Raw genomic sequence first — 19,788 nt, forward strand, 5'->3', positions numbered from 1 at the left:
CTATAATGGGAGAACTCAGAGTGTTCTCGGAGTATCTGAATGGTATCAGATAGAGAGGGGCAGAGTAATTTAGAAAGGTGACACCTAATATGAATCAATGCTGTGTTAACATAATGGATGTGATGCTGACAACCATGGCAATACCTCTTCCAACAACGCCCTTGTGGAGCCACACAGCAGCAACACCTCTCTCACTGGATATGTTGGGTAAGCATGAGCAGGGGAAAGGATGACACAAGTGCATGGGCTGGGATGCAGCAGAGCTTTAATGAGTCAAAAGATGAGAAAGAAATCATGCTGAGTGGTAGATAGAGCACCAATGCTCTATCCCTGGGCTTGTGGTATCATGGGAGTCCCTGGCTTTCTTCCCCAGGGCCGTGGCCAGCAGCTTTAGCAGGGGAGGCACCTCGTGCCACAGAGACCACTGCCCAAGCCTGAGAGACCAAAGCCCCCAGAGCTGATGGGCACTCCCTGAGAGCTGAGGATGCTGCCAACAGCAGCAGAGGTGGAGGATCCCACGGCAGTGTTCTGTGGGAAGGAGCTGAGGATGGGGCCAGGCAGGGTCACCACCACGGGAGAGGGCTGGATGGCCACGGTGGAGTCCTGGCACTGCCTGACACAGGGCTCATTGCAGCTGTTGGCCAGCGGGGTGGGGCCACAGGGCTGGCAGGGCCGGCACGGGGTGTAGCAGGACATGTCTTGGGGCTGGAGATGCACCTGAGAGAGAGGGAAGGGGGAAGGGGGAAGCAGAGTTGAGAAAGGGCTATTTCAGAGCAATCTGTTGTCCCACCATGCTGGAGAAAAGCAAAGAGAAGGAGAAGACAGCAGGAGGCTGCTTCGAGAGGCCCAACAGCCTCACTGTTTGCTCAAGCCCCCAAGAAACACCTCAAGAGTGACCTAGCCAGGGACTTCTACACCTAGGCCAGAATTCAGGAGACATGTCAGACAAAACCCAGCCTTTCTCCATGCGTAACTTCTGCCCCTTCCCTCTACTGTAACAAGCTGTTCTCAAGAAACCACATGGGATTAAAGCAGAGAATGTGATCAGAAAACACAAAAGAGGAAGAAAAGAGAGGCCTTCAGACTCACCTTGGTTGCAAGGAGATGGAGGTGAGAGGAGTTAATGACAGCAAGGAGCAGGTCCCCCTTTTATACTGCTGCTGCACTGCCCCAGGCCCACAGGCACTGCACAAGGACAGTCATTTTCCAGCACATTCACCTCCAAAGCAAAATATCCTCCCTAACGCCACACGCTGTGGTTTGATTTCCATCAAGACTGCCATTCCATTTCCTCATTTCTGGCATGCTTGGTGTGTGTTGCAGCTCCTTTCACGTGTGCCATGCCAGGCCTGAAGCTCCCCGGGCTCCGAGCGTGTCCGTGCAGGCGCAGGATGTGCCCCCGTGCCGGAGGGTCCCGTGCAGGCAGGGGATGTTGGCTCGGGGCAGGGCCTTGCCATTGTTGGCCGCTGCCTCTGCAGGGACACCCCAGCTCTGCCCTGGCCTGCCCAGAGCAGCAGAGCACCCAAAGGCTCCTCTCCTTGCAGCACGTCCTGCCTGCTGCTCTCTCCTCCCTCTCACCTCACTCCAACACCCACTGGACACTGCTTCTGCAGGGAAACGCTTTCACCTCCCTTCCTCTTGATGGCCTTTGGTGATGCAGATGGTTTGCCAGGCTGCCTGAGGATTCCAGGGTTGGGGTTGGAAAGCCAAAGCCCACCTGGAGCTGAATCAGGAAAGCTTGTGGTGGGAAACAAGACCTTGCACAGAGGGCAAGAGCAAAAGGGAGGCTTGAGCCAAGGCTGACTGGGGCAGCTTCACTGGGGGCAGGGGTTACAGGGAAGGGGAAGATTTTCCAAGGCTTCTGGGTCTTGGTTTTCACTGGCAAGCTTTTGTGTCACAGGATCAACCTCCTGATAGTCCTCAGAAATCTGGATAAGGGAAAGCTTCCCCACAGCAGAAGAGGAGGATCAGCTGTGGGAACATTTAATCAGACTGGACTGACATGAGTGTGTGCAACCTGGTGATGGACACATAGACCTTGGTGTCAGTGAAAACACCTCTAAACACCCTTTTGGATCTGCTGGTAGTCAGGGAAGGCAGCTGAGGACTGGGAGAAAGACAGTGGGCATCCTGACTTTGAGAAGGCCATGACTGAAATCTGGCTTGGCTGAAGGTCTCCAGGGGTTGTGATGAGTCGATGCAGTGCAGCTGGAACAGAGTCACTCTTGGTGCACCACAGGGCACAGACTGGGGCCAGCACTCTTTAACTCCCTTGGGCAAAGTACTGCAAGGCTGGAGGGAGAAACTTCTTCCCCCCCCAGGCTGGGGCTGTGGGGCAGCTAAAGAGCTTTGCAGTATGGAAAGGGGGTCCTGCAGGGCATCAGGACATAGCCCTGGGCCTTTGTGGAGCTGGCACTTGGCAGCATCTAAGGCTGCACTAGGAAGGAGTTAGATGTCAGACTGTGGAATATGACCCCTGTGGAGGCCTATGGCCCTGGCCTGGCTCCACCCATGGCCTTGCCCTGGAGGGATGTCCCTTGAGTGGGCTGCGATAAGCTAATCACAGCCCTCCTGGACGGATGCTCCTTAGGCTGGCTCACCTTTTCTTGTCATGGTGAGCTATCCCACCATGCCATAGTACCCATATTAATCCTTTGTAACCCATTGGTCTTTCCCTCTTGGTACCACCCTTGCTCTTCCCCATAAAAACCCCAGCATGTCCCCAGTTCTGGAGGGAGCAGTCATTCCTGGCTCCCTTCACAGAGCTGCTGGATAATAAAGGAATCTCTGTGGAATTTGCCATGTGATGGTTCCTGTCTCTCTGTTCCTGGGTTCCTGTCTCTCTGTTCCTGAGTTGGCCTGGGATAGCCTTGCAAGCAGAGCTGGAATGGATGAGCTGAAATCACTGATCAGAGCTGATCACTTGTGGCCATGGCCACCACTTGGCTCCTCCGGCAGCTAGGAGACAGCCAGAGACCCCTGGAAGGCAGTTCCTTGCGGGACTCTCTCTCTGGGAAGGTTGGTGGCTTCCTGGGTCTGGAGCATTGGATCTCCATGGACCCTCTAGCAGCCAACAGACCCCTCTCCTCTGCTCTGCAGTGCTGAGAAATCAGTGCCACAAAGAGCAGCTACCCAGTATAAGAGAGACACAGTCATACTGGTGCAGGTCCAGCAAAAGGCCTCAGAGCCCATGGGGTGGCTGGAGCCCTTCAGAGAGGAGGGGCTGCTTGAGGTGGGGTTGCTCACCCCAGAGGAGAGGGGCATCTGGGCACATTGCTCAGCAATGGCTAAAAGAGCTGTAGGAGGAGTCCAGAACACAGAGCCAGGCTCTCCTGAGTCTTCTCCAGAGAATGGCGAAGAGGAAATAGGCACACTGGAAATACAGGGAAATTCTGGGGAAACATAAGAAAAGATATTGTTACTGTAAGGGTGATAAAGAACTTGCCTGTGGTTGACATGGGCAGGTTGAGAATTGTTCATGCTTGTAGAAATTCAGGACTTGGCCATGAGCATCCTCCAAGAGCTGATCATGCTGTGTAGAGGGGCTGTTGGACTAGGTGATCTCCAGAGGTTCCTTCCAGCCTCATGGAGTCTATTATGGGGAAAAAACAGTGATGTACAGCTGCCTCTGAGAAGGAAGAACTGGATGTGAATCAAGAACATTGGAATCAAGGGCAGCCTTGGCTGTCACACCAAAGAAAGTGGAGAGGAAGAGGTGGTGTCAGGGAGGAGATGAGTAGAAATGTACAGCCCCCAGACATCAGACATCTGACAGGTTGGATAGCATGGAGGCACCTGTGAAGAGTAAGAGGTCAGAAAAGCTGGCAGCACCTTAGGAATCCTGTGGTCAAGGATTAAGAAAGGTCCAGGAAAAAACACAGAAAACCAAGAGGAGACTCTGAGCATAGGGGATGTGCTCAAGAGGGCCCTGGGAACAAAACCAGGCTAAACCAAGGAGTGCTGCACTTCCCTGCCTAGATCACCTAGTCCAACAGCCCCTGCAGACATGGAGGCAGCTGGGGAGCGTCCCAGGAGGGCAAGGGAATACCTTCAGTAGGCAAATTTCCAGGGAGGGACTCTCCCTACCTACACTCTAATTTTGGGTTGGCTGTGTGTCAGCCTTTTGGTGTGAGGCCAAACCAGGAGTGCGTGATGTCTGCAGGCTTTGTTCCAGGCCAGGATGAGTTCCCCTCCAGCAAAAGCATCTCCATCCATGCACAGAGCAACACTGGGCTGTAGCCAAGCCCAGAGCTCCTGGCAGCCACTATACACCTTGCCTTCAGCAGGACCTTATTGTCTGTAAAAGAGGGTGGAAATCAGTGTTACCACTTTTTCCCTGGCCACATGATTCCTTCCTTCCAGAGATGTCTCTAGCACATCTGCCTGTACTGATGTATCCCTGTCTGGGAAATCCCTGAGTCTTTCATCTCGATACTTGAAAGGATCCTTGGACGCCTAATGATCACGTCAGGAATGAGGAAAATAAATGTCAATGTTGATGGAAATAAAAGCACAACCTGTGGCATTAGGGAGAATATTTTGCTTTGGAGGTGAGTCTGTAGGAAAATTACTACCTTTGTGCAGAGGCTGTGGGCCTGGGGCAGTGCAAGGGCAATATAAGAGAGAGCTCATCCTCACTCTCTCATCCACTGTTCTTCCATCAGTCTGCTTGGGACCAAAGTGAGTTGGGTCTCTCCTCTCCTCTCCTCTCCTCTCCTCTCCTCTCCTCTCCTCTCCTCTCCTCTCCTCTCCTCTCCTCTCCTCTCCTCTCCTCTCCTCTCCTCTCCCTCTCCCTCTCCCTCTCCCTCTCCCTCTCCCTCTCCCTCTCCCTCTCCCTCTCCCTCTCCCTCTCCCTCTCCCTCTCCCTCTCCCTCTCCCTCTCCCTCTCCCTCTCCCTCCTCCTATTTTCCAGCGCATACCTGTCACTTGGGCATATGCTGCATCATGGCACTAGTCTCTGTGTGAGGTAAAATGTGAGAGAGGGTCATTATGAAGGGAGGGCTGGATTTGCTGCAGTGAGTAATGGTCTAGGCAGGAACCTTCTGAGACTAGTTGCTGTTGTCAGGGAATCTGTGGGCTAAATGTGAGGAAAAACCTGTGGGCATCCCTACATCTCCTGCTCTTGTCTCCCTCTTGGCTTGAGTCATGGTGTGGTGATAGGTTGATCTTCAAGCACCTCTCATGGTCTGCTCCTCTCTCTCTCTCAGGTGCATCTCCAGCCCCAAGACATGTCCTGCTACACCCCATGCCAGCCCTGCCAGCCCTGTGGCCCCACCCCGCTGGCCAACAGCTGCAATGAGCCCTGTGTCAGGCAGTGCCAGGACTCCACCGTCATCATCGAACCCTCTCCCGTGGTGGTGACCCTGCCTGGCCCCATCCTCAGCTCCTTCCCTCAGAACACTGTGGTGGGATCCTCCACCTCTGCTGCTGTTGGCAGCATCCTCAGCTCTCAGGGAGTGCCCATCAGCTCTGGGGGCTTTGGTCTCTCAGGCTTGGGCAGTGGTCTCTGTGGCACGAGATGCCTCCCCTGCTAAAGCTGCTGGCCACGGCCCTGGGGAAGGAAGCCAGGGACTCCCAGGATGGAACTGCCCTGGGGACACAGCATCAGCTCTTTGCTTCCCCAGGGGCTGAGCAACCCCAGCAGCTCCTGCAGAAGGATGGGGCCAACCTGGGCTCTTGGCAAACACAGCCCATCCCTGCCTCTGCCCTCTGCCCATGTCTCCTTTCCCTCCTGTGTCCCTGTTTCCTTGTGCTCCCCTGGGCAGTGAACCCCACACAGCCATCCTGGGGAGAACCTGCTGGCCCTGCTCCCTCTCTGGATCAGGCAGAGGGACATCTGCTGGGGCACAGATTGCCTTCTGTCCTTCTTGCTCTCTGCACTGGGACCTCCAGACTGATCAACCTCATTTCTGTGTTTAGTCTCAATAAATTTTTGTTGCATCCCAGCCCATGTGTCTATGTCATTCTTTCCTCAGCAGGCTCTTTCTCGATATGCCCAGGGGAAAAGAGATTTTTAAGGGCAGTTTTTTTAAGGATTAACTTGGGATTATATTTGGTGATAGATAACAGCATTGTGTAAGTTCTATACAAGATGGAGTTCAGTTTCACCAAATTAGCCTTTCTACTGGTTCTTCATACTTGAAGCTAGAATGGTGCTGATAACACAGAAATATTTTTGATTTTTCTGGGCAGCACTTACCCAACATCAACTTTGTCTCTCCATCCTCCTTTGCAAAAGGCCTGGGATGTGGTGGAAGTGAGGTTGGGAGAGGACAGCCAGGCTGTCTGATCCATGCTCACCCAAGGGATATTCAATCCCATGTCACATCATGGTCAGCAAAAAATGCTGAGGGAAAGGAGGAGGAGGGTGGCAGGGGAGCATTTATTAACAGATTGTTTGTCAAGGAAGAAACTGCTAAGTGTGCTGTGTCCCTGCTTCCCAGGAGAGGCTGGACATTGCCAGTTGATGGAAGATAATAATAAAACTATTTTTTTCCTGTGTTTTTGCAGTATTTCCTTGCCTCTCTTCATTACACTGCCTTTATCTCAACACACAGTACTTTATCTTCTGCCACCATACTCTCTGAGGAGAAGGAGTGATTGAACATTTTGATGGGCACCTGAAGGCCAGGAAAGATGAGACTGTGCTGGAAGAACCGTCTTGTGCAGGAGATGAGCAAATAGACCTCTCCATTCTCATCCATGGGTGATGCAGGTTGTTTTGTTGTGCAGGCTCACAAAGTCCTTTTCATCTTAATGTGAGTTGTTTAAAAATACTAATTAACTCTATTAACTTAATGTGGTGTTTGAGGTATCTGGTGTGAGGGTGGTGTAAGAAGAGAGAATTTTTTGGTGTGGCAGCAGTTTAACATGTCTTGAGGTGGCTGGTGGCAGTTTTAAGACAACTCTGGGGCTTGACCAGAGGACAGGGGTCCAGACAGGGCCCCAATAACTTCTAAGAATGTCACAAGTAAATCGTGCATCTGACCTACATTTAAGAACACAGTAATTGACCCAAATCACACATGAGAGCACCAGGGTTGAGATAGGGACCCAAACAACATCTGTGGTAATTGTCCCAGTAGTGGAAAAAAATCGTGGACAAGGTGAATGGGACCATCTCATTGGTGGACTGAGTGACAGGGAGAAAGGAATCCAGTCCTTCAGCAAAGAGGATGCACGCACAAGGTGTGGGAGAGCATCTTCCTGGCTCTGAAAGTTCAGAGAAAATCTCTCTCCCTGTCCTCACAGGCCAGCACCTCAGCTGGGAGGGGTGATGGAAGGTGACCCATGGACCCTGTCCTCTCCCACTAAGGTCACTGGGAAAGGGGGTCCAGGCTTGCACTGGGTGGGCCTCTCTGGTTCTTCCTGCATGAGCAGTGGGAGGATGGAGGAAGTGGGGTGGTGAGGGCCTGCCTCTGAGGTGAAAGTTGGTGTACGTGAACTGAGGGGGGAAGATGGCTGAAAGAAGTCTGTCAGTCTTCTTGAAGAAGTGTTTGAGAAGTGTAAAAGAATAATTACAATTCTTCTGGAAGGTGAATTGCCCATGAAATGAAGCCAGGCTGACAGACCTGCACAGGAAATGTTTTTCTTGGGAGTGAAATGGAAGGGGGGATGTTGTGGAATCTCTGTGGATGTGATCAGTAAGTTAATAATTATGTCTCCACCACCTAGTAGTCAGACAAGACTGAACCACCAATGGAATGATTGTTTACTGCCTCTTCTGTGGACATTGTAGGACAAGTGGTGAAGAGAACAGTGCCCTGGGGAGTTAGGGGTGTGTGGTGAGCCTTCAACAGTCACAAAAGGAAGGGAGGATATGGCACAGTACAGTGGGTCTCCTTTGGGTGCAAGGATTTGGAAGTTTGGATGTCATCCATGACCTCCAAAGGTATTGGGAGGGGGGAAGGCAAAGAGTAGAGAGGCAAAGACATGAGAGAAGAGAGGTGAATTAACAATTCCTCCTTCTCTGGCTGCCACTGTGCCAGAGGAGGAGAATTAAGAGGGAAATGTCCTCCCAATGGTTTAGCTGAATTGATGAAAGGGTTGTGCCATGCAATATGATATGCTCAGCAAGAAAACTGTAGACAGTCTCTCCAGAGTAGCTGTTCTTCAGAGCCTGACTGGGCATTGGTCTGCTCGTGCAAGGTGGTGGGTGGTTGCATTTGTACAACTTGTGGATTTTTCTCTATTGTCTCTTTGCCTGCCAAACAGCCCTCATCTTGGCCTCAGGGTATTTCACTCTCTTGCTTCTTCAGTTCTTGGTTCTGTGGCAGTTGAGTGAATATGAACAGCCAGTGGGAGCTTAGTGCTGACTGAGGTCAACACACCACACAGACACACAGGCAGCTCTTTTCTCTCACCTTCCACTTTCCCTGTCTGTGCCTGGGGTTTCCTGGAAAAATATATTGAGAGATGGATGCAGAGAGAAACTCAAGGCAGGAAGACAGTCAGCAGGTGTGTGCTGGGTGGCTCAAAGGGCTGTCCAGGAGCTCTCCAGAGCAGTGCAGTGGCAGAAACACAGGCTGCAGACACTTGCAGCTGAGGGAGGGGAGTGGCTGAGCTGCTGCAGGACACGGCTGCATGCGCTGACACACATCCCCCCCAGAGCCCTCATCAAAGTTGGCTTGGCAGCAGTCATTTGTCCTTCTCCCTCTGAGTAATAGCAGCCCAAATGCAAGACCAGGAAAAGATGCTTTTGTGGCAATGCCTTCAGAACAGGTGCCACTGCCAGGACTATCTCTGGGCACGAGAACTATTTTCAGACACTGAGGACTGGCACCAGCACCCTGGAATATATGAGCAAGAGCATAGTCAGCAGATCAGTGGGGTGATGATCCCACTCCCCTCAAAACTCAGTTGGTGGCATCTAGAATACTGTCGTGAGTTTTGGGGTCTAAAGTGAAGGGCTAGGAGGAGCATCCAGAGAACTACAAGCCTGTCCGTCTGATGTTGGCACCAGGGAGGGTTATGGAACAGGTCCTCTTGAGCACAATCACATGGCACATACAGGACAACCAGGTGATCAGGCCCAGTGAGAATGTCTTTATGAAACACACACCCTACTTGGCTAACCTGATCTCCTGTGACAAGATTACCCACTAAGTGGACAAGGAAAACATTATAGAAGTTGTTTTCCTGGTGTCTTGGTTTAGTTTGAATTTCCCAGCCAATGCACCAAAAATGTAATAGTTTGGGTTTGCCAATTTTAATATATTTATCTTCTGTTGTGAAATAGAATTAGGAATGAAAGCAAAGCAGGTATAAAACTAAAAGTGGATAAAGAAAAACTTTATTAACAACACAAAGAAAATAATAATAAATTCAGAATAGGTCTTCAACATACAGAGACACTTCAGTCAATTCCTTAAATAATATTTTTCAGTTCACTTTAGGGAGAGGAGTTTCTTTTTGTTCAGCTATAGGGATCTTTTTCAAGAGACGAAAAAAACCAGTTTTCTCCTGACTTCACTTTTCACGAATAGCAGCCGCGGGGAGATCTGTAGTCATGAAACTTCTCCCACCTTCACAGCCTTCCCAGAGCTGTGCTTGTGGGCCATGTTGAAGTCATGGGGTATTACTTTTAAGGATAAGCTACTCAAAGGCAAAAGTTCTCAGCTCTCTTCTCTTTGTTCGTACTTCATACCCAGAAACAGAGATCCCCTTTTTCCCTTGGGGCAAAGGATCTTCTGAACACTTCAAACTCCACCCCCCCATGTCTTTTTTCATGGTTTAAAGGATTTTTTTGTGTAATACAGTCCACCCCTGTAACTTACAAAAAGATTTTTCAGCCAGCCATCATGGTGTCTCCTCATTCTCCTTCCATTTAGAAACTTAGCTTTACCTTCATTGACTTTGGTGTGTCCTTTCTGTTCTTCTTCCTCTCATCCAAGGAAGGATGGAAGGTCCGTAAGTCTCATCGGAGCACTGGAAGAGTTAAAATCTCACACAGAAGTTGCAGGAGTTGGGCCAGGCCATGCCAGAGCTGTGTCAGGATCTCAGGCCGCCCAGGCCACGCTGGAGGGAGCCGGACGAAAACCGCAAAGTCCAGCCAGAGGAGAAATCGGTGACAAGGCTCTGGCTCCACGGCTGCCCTTTGGTGCCAACCGCCCCCAGCTCCAGCCGCAGCCCGGGGGTTCTCCCTGTGCCCTGCCCAGCACACAAAGCCCTGGGGGCTCTCCCGAACCGGGCCCAGCTGCCTCCCCCCAGCCCGTGAGGGCGGCCGGGAGGGCTCGGCCACCCCAGGGCTGCTCCGAGCCGGGGCAGGGCAGGGCCCCCCGAGCCACGGCCACACCGGGGGAGGGCGAGGATTTAGCAATGGCCTTTGCTTCGTTTTGGTTATCGGGGCTCCTGGTTGGAAACGGGGCCCAGCAGCCTCCCGAGCCCAGCCCGGCCTGCCCCGGGCCGCACGAGAGGGGCCCAGGCCAGGTCGGTGTTACCTTGTAAAAGGCTGGAAAAAAGTTTTTCCCGAGGTTTGCTTGCTTCAAATGTGATTCACAGAGCGACCTAAGTTCTCCACTTGTTTTTTCAGGCTGTCAAAAACTAAACCAACCTCCAATTGGTCCCATCAATTCACAGAGGAAGTTCTCATGGAGGAAAACTTCCTAGTATGCCCTCCCCCAGATGTCTTCAAGGCATAACCAGCACACCTGAACTTCAGTAAAGTCTTTGACACCATTTCCCACCAAATTTTCTTGGAGAAACTGGCTACTCATGACTTGAATGTGGGTTGTATTCACTGGATAAAAATCTGGCTTTATGGTCGGGCTCAGAGAGTGGTGGTGAATAGAGTTAAGTCCAGTTGATAGCCAGTCACTAGTGGTATTGCCCTGGGCTCAGTATTAAATCCAGTTCTGATTAGTATCTTCATGGGTGACTGGGGCCAGGCTATCAAGTGTACCTTTCAGAAAGTTTGCAGATGACTCCAAGCTGGATGTCACTGTTGATCTTCTAGAGGCAGAAAGGTTCCACAGAAGGATCTGGACAGGTTGTATCAATGGACTGAGGACAATTGTATAGGGTTCAACAAGAAGAAATGCTGGGTCCAGCCCTTGGGTCACAACAGTCCCCTGCATCACTGCAGTTTTGGGGCAGAATGGCTGGAAAGCTGGGCGAAAGGACCTAGGGGTGCTCGGTAACAGCAGTGGAACAAGAGCCCAGACTTCATTGTAATTGCAGGGATGGTCGGCAGGCTGAAACTGGGACATTTATTGCAAAAGAACCACACTCTGTGAGCACTGAATACTTTTATCAGGGATTAGAGCTTGTCTTTGTATTTCATTGAATACATTTATTAGTCAGATATCTCACTGGCAATCCTTGAACTGTAATTGTCACAATTTTATATTATGAAGAGTATTATTCCATAAACTGTCTGTGTCAGTCCTTCACCGGTGTTTTCAGTCTCAGCAGCAGGGAACATACTCAAATACTGTGGAAGACCTACTTAGGGGTCAAAAAATGGGAAGACCTGCTGAGAGGTCTCCCTGAGGCTTATGTTGTTTCCTTGCCTGAGTCAGTCAAGCTGCCCTCTGATCCAGCAGGATGGCCCAGTGCAGGGTCCCCCCTAATTGGGCACTGACAGGGTGGTTGCGCACAAAGGTCTCAGCTTTCCTGGGGCACTGACAGAGAAATTAAACACTAAGGGTCAAGTAAATCTCCCTTTTTTATGTGATAGCATCTCTGATGGAGCTCAAGTCATTGACTTGTGTTGGACCATTCCATCCCACCCTAGATAGGTAGAGAAGTTTGAAAAACAGAGGATCGTGTTAATAATCAAAGCAATCCTGTGATAATGGTCCCCATACAGGCATACCCAATAATCCCCCTGGTCATTTTGTGAGGCATATACAGGGGAAATGATGACGAAAAGGCAAGGCCTTAATGCAGCATAATTTTAATGAGTCAAAAGATGAGAACAAGGTAAATCTGAGTCAAAGGACCACCACAGGCAGATAGGAGTCTGCACCAAATAACTGTGGTGTAGATCTCAGGAGATGTCCCTCTGCCTGATCCAGAGAGGGAGCAGGGCCAGCAGGTTCTCCCCAGGATGGCTGTGTGGGGTTCACTGCCCAGGGGAGCACAAAGCAACAGGGACACAGGAGGGAAAGGAGACAGGGGCAGAGGGCAGAGGCAGGGATGGGCTGTGTTTGCCAAGAGCCCAGGTTGGCCCCATCCTTCTGCAGGAGCTGCTGGGGTTGCTCAGCCCCTGGGGAAGCAAAGAGCTGATGCTGTGTCCCCAGGGCAGTTCCATCCTGGGAGTCCCTGGCTTCCTTCCCCAGGGCCGTGGCCAGCAGCTTTAGCAGGGGAGGCATCTCGTGCCACAGAGACCACTGCCCAAGCCTGAGAGACCAAAGCCCCCAGAGCTGATGGGCACTCCCTGAGAGCTGAGGATGCTGCCAACAGCAGCAGAGGTGGAGGATCCCACGGCAGTGTTCTGTGGGAAGGAGCTGAGGATGGGGCCAGGCAGGGTCACCACCACGGGAGAGGGCTGGATGGCCACGGTGGAGTCCTGGCACTGCCTGACACAGGGCTCATTGCAGCTGTTGGCCAGCGGGGTGGGGCCGCAGGGCTGGCAGGGCCGGCACGGGGTGTAGCAGGACATATCTTGGGGCTGGAGATGCACCTGAGAGAGAGAGAAGGGGGAAGCAGTGTTGAGAAATTGTGGATGAAGAGCTGTCTTTCACCCCAATAGAAGTGAGATAAGTCACAAGTTGGAGAAAGGGGCTGGGGACTTTGCAGTGTGATCCACGAAGATCACCTTTGTTTCTGCCCAAAAGAACCCTCTGGATATCAACCAAGCCCAAAGAAGTTCCTTTCTGGTCCATAGCTCATGAGACACTTAACCAAGTTTCAGCCTCTGGTGATGACAGAATTTCCATCCTTTCTCTCTCCCATGATAACAGTTCCAAGACCCCGTGTAGGACTGGGACACGTATGAGCTGAGGTGAATTTCAGGAATATGAAGAGAAAGAGGAGAAAAGCTTCAGACTCACCTGGTACTGAAGGAGATGGAGGCGAGAGGAGTGGATGGGAGAGTGAGGAGAACCTCATGCTTTTATACTGCTCCTGCACTGCCCCAGGCCCACAGACATTGCACGACAGCAGTAATTTTCCAACAGACTCACCTCAAAAACAAAATGTTCTACCTAGTGGTGTAGGTTGTGTTTTGGTTTCTGTCAACCTATGATGCCATTTCATTTCCTCATTTTCAACATTCCTGCTCTGCTTTCATGTGCTGAGATGAGGCACCCAAGGATATGCTGGGTGATGCTGTATCAGTGAAGGCAGAAGATAGGTTGGAATTGTTGATGTTGTTGGAAGTTCATTGATTCACATGAATGCATGGGATTTTGGCTTGGACCAGTGAATTGCAATTGTATACAATTCCCCTTGCAGCAAGAAGTTTCAGCTCTCTTCCTATTACTGAGCTTTTCTCTGGGGAGAATGTTTGCCAGTTTGTCTGAGTATGCCGGACTAAGGACAACCAAAGCCTGCATGAGTTTGAACCAGGCAAAACACGTGATAGGCACAAGAAATTCTTCCAGGTAGATGAGAATTCCAAAGGCTGACTGTAGCAGTTTCACTGAGGACAAGGTACTCAAGGGGTTCTCGGTCTTGTTTTCTGCTAGCAGGAATTGCTGTCAAAACATTGGGCTTCTTGGAAAGTAATCAGCAGGAAAGGCTTACCTGCACTAGGGCAGGATCAGTCCACCTATATTAACAGATGGACTCAGATGAGTGTGTGTGACTTGATTCTGTGCACTTCATGAGGGATGTTGGTGTCTGGTTGCTCTCAACTCTCTTTGAAAGACTCAGAATACATCTCGGGACTGCAAGAACGCCAGTGGACTTCTTGTCTTCAAGATGGCCATGAAGAAGGAACCATGTCAGTCAGCCTCACCTCAATCCCTACAAAAGTAATGGAGCAAATCAACCTGGAAGTAATTTCTCAGGATAAGAGAAATTGCTTGTGAGGGACAAGCATGGATTTCTGGAGGCTTGACATATCTCATTACTTTGTCTGATTTCGTGCCTAGCTCTGGTGGGTGAGGGAAGTTCAGCAAATGTTTGTCTCATCTATCTTAGTCCTTTGATGCTGCTGCCTGTAACAATCCTTAGAGACAAACTGACAAAATACTAGCTGGGGAAGAGGGTAGTACAGAGGACTGAAATCTATGAAAATTGTTGGTCTCCAAGGGTTGGGATGAGGGACACAAAATCCAGCTGGCAGACACGCGCACCTGGTGCACTGCAGGGCCCAGACTGGGGCCAGCACTGTTTAACTCCTTTATCCAAAGTCCTGCACTGGGGGAAGAAAAATCTCCTCCCCCACTACAGGCTGGAGCTGATTTCCTGTGGAAGTGCTTTGCAGCAAAGGACAGGGGTTCTGGATGGCACCATGAGACAGCCCTGGGCCCTTGTGGAAATTGCATCAGACAATATCCTGGGCTGCTTAGGAACGGAGTGTCTCTCAGATGATAGAAGGTAATCTCAGAAGTGTGGAAATAGAGGAGACGATGCCTGTCTCAGTCTTCACCTACAAGATCTCCCAGGCTGCTACATCCCCTGAAAGAGTTCTGAGAAGGTGGGGCAGTGTTTCCCAGCAGTGAATGGGTGTCAGAAAAAAGACAAGAGTCAATCAGAGAAAACCTGCTAATGCAGTCTGGGTCATGGCTTCTATAAAGCAAGTTATCAACTATCTGGAGAACTGGACCACAAGAGCCCTCTGGCATTCAAGAAAGAGAAATGGCAAGATCTGCACTTGGAAATGAAAAACTTCTTTCAACAGTATGGGCTGAGTGACTGAACTTTGCTACAGTCTTAGAGCCCTCAGCTCTCTTTTCTCTTGTAAGAAAAGATGTGCCTTGCGGAGAGACTTGGAGGGTGGAGTGGATGAAAAAGCCTCATCCTCTTGGCCAAAGAGACCCTGCTGTGTTGAGGAGCCCTCCTGAATACTCTGTGGAGGGACAGAAGGGGTTGCAGAAAACATCTCCCCACTGGCTGGAGCTCATCAATGGTCCCGTACACTGAGTATTCTCTTCACATTTGTGCTTCAGCATACCTTGTTTCCCATGCCCAAAAAAACTCATTTGGAGAGGAACCCAGCACATTTGGGGAAGCAGGAACTAGCCCAGCTCCCTAGTAAAAGAGGGTTGCCAGTGATAACCCCTGCAGTGCCACGTATCTGAGAACACTGAGGGAGGGGATGTGCTCAAGAGGGCCCTGGGTACAAAACCAAGCCCTCAAATGACATCAAGGACTGATGCACTTCCCTGCCCTGCAGACATGGAGGCAGCTGGGATGCATCCCAGGAGGGCAAGAGAATGCCTTCAGTAGGCAAATTTCCAGGGAGAGACTCTCCCTACCTGGTGAGTCACACTCTAATTTTGGGTTGGCCATGTGTCAGCCTTTTGGTGTGAGGTCAAGCCAGGAGGGTGTGCTGTCTGTAAAGCCATGTCCCTTGCAGGGACACAATTGCCCTCCAGCAAGGGCAGATCCATCCATAACCCAGGAAAGCTGGTGCAAGCACTGGGCTGTAACTGAGTACACAGTTTCAGGCAGCCACAACAGCCATTGCTGTCAGCATAACCTTCTTGACAGCACTCCCACAGCTTCAGGGGCACATAGGACAGTCAACATGTTTTGGAAAAGTCTCCTGTTGGTCAGGGTTTAAGGCATGCAGCCAAAGTTCATGGTACTGTGAGGAGAATGGGACAAACAAGCTGCTGTGCCAAGCCCCAGTACACCCCTCATGTACCATCAGAACTGTAATCATGGTCCTTAGGAAGGATGGCATTTTCTTCCTTCATGGTGACTAAGCAGTGATATAAGACCCCCAGAAACTGCCATGAGAGGAGATGACTCTTCCAAGTAAATCTGTAAAGGACTGAGGGAGAAGGATAAGTCATGTCATTGGGCACAGGAGCCTTCTTGTACCCAGGATAGACTCCTGCATTGGCAGGAGGAGAGTCAAATCTTTCTGTAATGGGGTTTGAAAGGAGCATCTCCAGATTTCCCAGTTCCATGCCCTACATTTGCACAGACCCCTCCTGCACTTGAGGGTGCCTCTTCTGGTGATAGTGCCATGATCCATCTTGGGAAATCATTGGATCTGTCATCCTGGAACTTGAAAGGATCCTACATAGCATAATGGGCATGTCATAAATGAGGAAATGTACTGGCAATAGTGATGGAAAACAAAACACAACCTGGGGCATTAGGTGGGATATTTTGCTTTGGAGATGACTCTGTTGGAAAATTACTGCCCTCATGCAGTGACTGTGGGCCTGGGGCAGCACAGCAACAGTATAAAAGCTGCTCCATCTCCTCACTCTCTCATCCACTCCTCTCCTTCACACAATCTCCTTGGGAACAAGGTAAGTCTGAAGCTCTTCTTGTTTTATTCATTCTGATCACTATCCTTCCATGGTTTTTTTCAGCACAGGACTCCTTTGTTTTATACCTGATTCTGGGGTTGCGTTCTATGGGGGAGAGAAGCCTGCAAAAAGGGTGACATGGAGATAGGCCAGGGGTCAGTTTGGTGCCTCCTGTGGTATGGGCTCGGAAGGGATCTCCCAGGGCTTGGTTGTCTTTTGCAGGTCTTTTTTGGGCTTTGGAGAAGGAGAAGCCTGTGGGCCTCCCTATGATCCTTCCAGCTCTTTGTGTGAGCTCATGTCTTCTCTCCCTTGTGATGGTGTTACAGGCTTCTATTCACTTACCCCTTATGCTTTTCTACCCCCTTCCCTCTCTCTCAGGTGCATCTCCAGCCCCAAGACATGTCCTGCTACACCCCGTGCCGGCCCTGCCAGCCCTGTGGCCCCACCCCGCTGGCCAACAGCTGCAATGAGCCCTGTGTCAGGCAGTGCCAGGACTCCACCGTGGCCATCCAGCCCTCTCCCGTGGTGGTGACCCTGCCTGGCCCCATCCTCAGCTCCTTCCCACAGAACACTGCCGTGGGATCCTCCACCTCTGCTGCTGTTGGCAGCATCCTCAGCTCTCAGGGAGTGCCCATCAGCTCTGGGGGCTTTGGTCTCTCAGGCTTGGGCAGTGGTCTCTGTGGCAGGAGGTGCTTCCCTTGCTAAAGCTGCTGGTGATGATTCCAGGGTTTGAACCTAAGGACTCAACAAAATGCTGCTTCACTGGGGATGGACCATCAGCTCTTTGCTTCCTAGAGACGCTGAGGAACCCCAGTAGCCCTTGCAGAAGGACTGCTAGCAAGCACAGCCCATCCCTGCCTCTGCCCTCTGCCCCTGTCTCCTTTCCCTCCTGTGTCCCTGTTTCCTTGTGCTCCCCTGGGCTGTGAACCCCACACATCCAGCCCAGAGAGGACCTGCTGGCTCTGCTCCCTCTGTAGGGCAGGCAGATGGACTTCTAGAGGGTTTTCAGCCACAGCCATGGGGCACAATCACTTATCTGTCCCTCGTGCTCTCTGCACCATGACCATTGCTCAACATGACCTAATTCGCCTCTCTTGACTCATTAAAGTTATGCTGCATTTGAGCCATTGCCTCTGTGTCATTTCCCTTGCAGTTGTTCTCCCAGGACAACTAGAAAAAGAGATGTTGCTCAATCTTTTCTTCTGGGAGGAGGTGTTTGGGGATGGTGTCTGAAGGAACTGGTAACACAAGCTTACATTAAGTTTGCTTAGTCAGACACTGTATTACTTTCTGCTTTCTAAATCTTGAAAAACTAGTAGCGTGATGGCATTCCAGACGTCAAAGGGATTTTATTGTTAAAGGCATCCATGGCCAACTTTAATCTCTGTGGGTGGAAAGTCCATACAGAGCACCACTCTTTGTCTAGTGCACCAGGATAATTTAGGCCATATCTACCAATCCTTTCCATGTCATGAAATATCCACTTCTCTGTGATTAGAGGGTCCACTACCCACAAAAACTGCATGCCAGAATCCCTTTTGTTATGTTTAAATGCTCTACCTGGAAACAATCCCTCCTTTTTGTTGTTGTTGTTGTGGGATAAAAACCTCTGCAAACACCAAAAAGGTTTTGTCACTCTACTGCTGGATTTGGTGGAGCCTTTAACAGTTTCTTTCAGCCCTTGGAACAGTGCAGTGAGACCAGGTCAATGTAGGCAATAGTCTACAAGGATATGTGGTCCTGGGAAATGGAGAGATAAAATTTCCACCACAGAATCTTTTCATTACTTTGCCCATCCTCTGAAGAGTGGCTGCTATCAGAAAGAGGTTCATTGACTGGACATGTCTAGCTGTGGAGGTGAAATAGCAGCTGTGCCCGGAGCTCAACCTTCATAGAATCACCGAATACCCTGGGCTGGAAGGCACCCACAAGGATCATCGAGTCCAAATCCTGGCTCTGCACAGACACCACAGCCATCCTGCCCTGTGCCTGAGAACATTGTCCAAATGCTCCTTGTGCTCTGGCAGCCTTGGGACTGTGACCATTCTCTGGGAACCATGTTCAATATCTGACCACTCTAGGGGAAGACCATTTTCCTGATATCCAAACTAAATCTGCCCTGACAGACTTCCAGCCATTGCCTCATGTCCTGTCACTGGTCACCAGAAAGAAAAGGTAAGCCCTTGCCCCTCCACTCCCCCTCATGAACAAGCTGTACACTGGGATGAGGTCTCCTCTTGGTCTCCTCCATCCTGAGCAGGCCAAGTGACTTAAACCTCTCATCCCAGCTTCCCCTCCAACCCTTCACCATCTTTGTGCCCCTTGCACAGGAGCACATCTCTTTTCCAGGCTTATGCTCAGACAAGGAAGGTACCTGCACCAGGGTATCATGGACAGCACAGAAGAATGAACTGGTATTAGAGACTGGAAATTCCTCCAGCTGCTGCAGACTGTGTTTCCCCACAGCATTGAGCCATGTGCTGAGCTGACCTGCTTGAGACCAGCTGCTGTGGGATACAAGAGCAGATATGTGTTGGCCTTCCTTGTGCTGGTACCAGAACATGGCACCAAAGTTGTATATCTGATAAGAGCAAAAATGCCTTTTATCTCTGGCATGACTAATGTCTTGTGCTCACTGACACTGGTCTTTCTGATGTGTAATAGTTTAAAAAACTCAGTGGGGAAAAGTTAAGACTGTTTGACACCCCTCAGGACACCTGAAACTCCATAGCTGAGCATACCCCTGTTGGACCTTATTAGCAGTGGCTATGGGAGTTCAGAGATCCTTTTCACACACTAATAAAGGAATAAATGTGGTGCTACCATCTCAAGCTCATAAAATCCATGGCAATGTGCTCTTGCTGCTCTTCTGCAGGCAAGTTTCTAAAAATTCCTGTAACTCCTCTGGGGTTTAGGACCATGTGACCTTTACCCCTCTGCCTGGCAGAACCTGCAGCCCTTCCCTTTGTACAAGGGGTTGTGCGTCTACCATGTCTTCATCTGCTGAGTTTGCCTCAAACTCAGTCTCAGAGTTCGTCCAGGTATTTTCATCCCAAGCCTCAGGATCCCATGAGGGTTCCTTAAAAAGAATGCAAACTTGGGAAATCAAGACCTTACTTTTCTCATAATTTTGCCTATGTTTGTTAGCAATGTGCCCCTGAAGCTGTTCTGTAGTGTGTTGCTGCTCACAGCAATTCTCCTTTGGAGCAGGATAGGCCTCTTACACAAATTCCTTTGTATGGTTTAAAGCACAGTTTTCCTCTTTTAACTCTCTTACTTGGTCCTGTAAGGCTGTAACTTCATGGTCAAAAACTCTGAGACCAGTGACTAACGACCATCCCAGCCTCCCCGCTAATTTCTGAGCAGACTTAGCAAAGCAATGCGGAGTCCCCAGGCAGGTACAAAGGAG

The 19,788-nt window shown here is 50.5% G+C and overlaps 4 protein-coding genes across 4 annotated transcripts; 2 read left to right on the plus strand and 2 right to left on the minus strand.

Moving 5' to 3' along the window:
* Positions 1-390: 390 nt before the first annotated feature.
* Positions 391-5,230, minus strand: LOC134053399 (feather keratin 1-like). The gene is made up of 3 exons (XM_062508415.1): positions 5,206-5,230; positions 1,090-1,127; positions 391-717 (listed from the first exon to the last, which is right to left on the minus strand). Exons 1-3 carry the CDS (start codon positions 5,228-5,230, stop codon positions 391-393), a joined length of 390 nt encoding a protein of 129 aa, XP_062364399.1.
* Positions 4,639-5,534, plus strand: LOC134053400 (feather keratin Cos1-1/Cos1-3/Cos2-1-like). Its single transcript, XM_062508417.1, has 2 exons — positions 4,639-4,680; positions 5,208-5,534. Exon 2 carries the CDS (start codon positions 5,229-5,231, stop codon positions 5,532-5,534), a length of 306 nt encoding a protein of 101 aa, XP_062364401.1. The 5' UTR covers positions 4,639-4,680; positions 5,208-5,228.
* A 6,764-nt stretch (positions 5,535-12,298) lies between these two features.
* LOC134053052 (feather keratin 1-like) lies at positions 12,299-13,068 on the minus strand. The gene is made up of 2 exons (XM_062507856.1): positions 12,996-13,068; positions 12,299-12,606 (listed from the first exon to the last, which is right to left on the minus strand). Exons 1-2 carry the CDS (start codon positions 13,051-13,053, stop codon positions 12,299-12,301), a joined length of 366 nt encoding a protein of 121 aa, XP_062363840.1. The 5' UTR covers positions 13,054-13,068.
* A 3,176-nt stretch (positions 13,069-16,244) lies between these two features.
* LOC134053424 (feather keratin 1-like) lies at positions 16,245-17,084 on the plus strand. The gene is made up of 2 exons (XM_062508447.1): positions 16,245-16,379; positions 16,758-17,084. The coding sequence occupies exons 1-2, from the start codon at positions 16,245-16,247 to the stop codon at positions 17,082-17,084; spliced, it is 462 nt and encodes a 153-aa protein (XP_062364431.1).
* Positions 17,085-19,788: the final 2,704 nt, after the last annotated feature.

The sequence above is a fragment of the Cinclus cinclus genome, chromosome 24, assembly GCF_963662255.1.
Source record: "Cinclus cinclus chromosome 24, bCinCin1.1, whole genome shotgun sequence".
Classification (NCBI taxonomy): Eukaryota; Metazoa; Chordata; class Aves; order Passeriformes; family Cinclidae; genus Cinclus; species Cinclus cinclus.

Bases quoted from the DNA above. Each gene is read 5' to 3' on its own strand.
- LOC134053400 (XM_062508417.1), top strand. From the start codon at position 5,229: ATGTCCTGCTACACCCCATGCCAGCCCTGCCAGCCCTGTGGCCCCACC.
- LOC134053399 (XM_062508415.1), bottom strand. From the start codon at position 5,230: ATGTCTTGGGGCTGGAGATGCACCT. The intron at 1,128-5,205 runs GAGAGAGAGAGA...TGCTCCTTGCTG, and splicing joins TTGGGGCTGGAGATGCACCT to TCATTAACTCCTCTCACCTC. The intron at 718-1,089 runs GTGAGTCTGAAG...CCTCTCTCTCAG, and splicing joins TCCATCTCCTTGCAACCAAG to GTGCATCTCCAGCCCCAAGA.
- LOC134053052 (XM_062507856.1), bottom strand. From the start codon at position 13,053: ATGAGGTTCTCCTCACTCTCCCATCCACTCCTCTCGCCTCCATCTCCT. The intron at 12,607-12,995 runs GTGAGTCTGAAG...TCCAGCCCCAAG, and splicing joins TCCATCTCCTTCAGTACCAG to ATATGTCCTGCTACACCCCG.
- LOC134053424 (XM_062508447.1), top strand. From the start codon at position 16,245: ATGACTCTGTTGGAAAATTACTGCCCTCATGCAGTGACTGTGGGCCTG. The intron at 16,380-16,757 runs GTAAGTCTGAAG...CCTCTCTCTCAG, and splicing joins ACAATCTCCTTGGGAACAAG to GTGCATCTCCAGCCCCAAGA.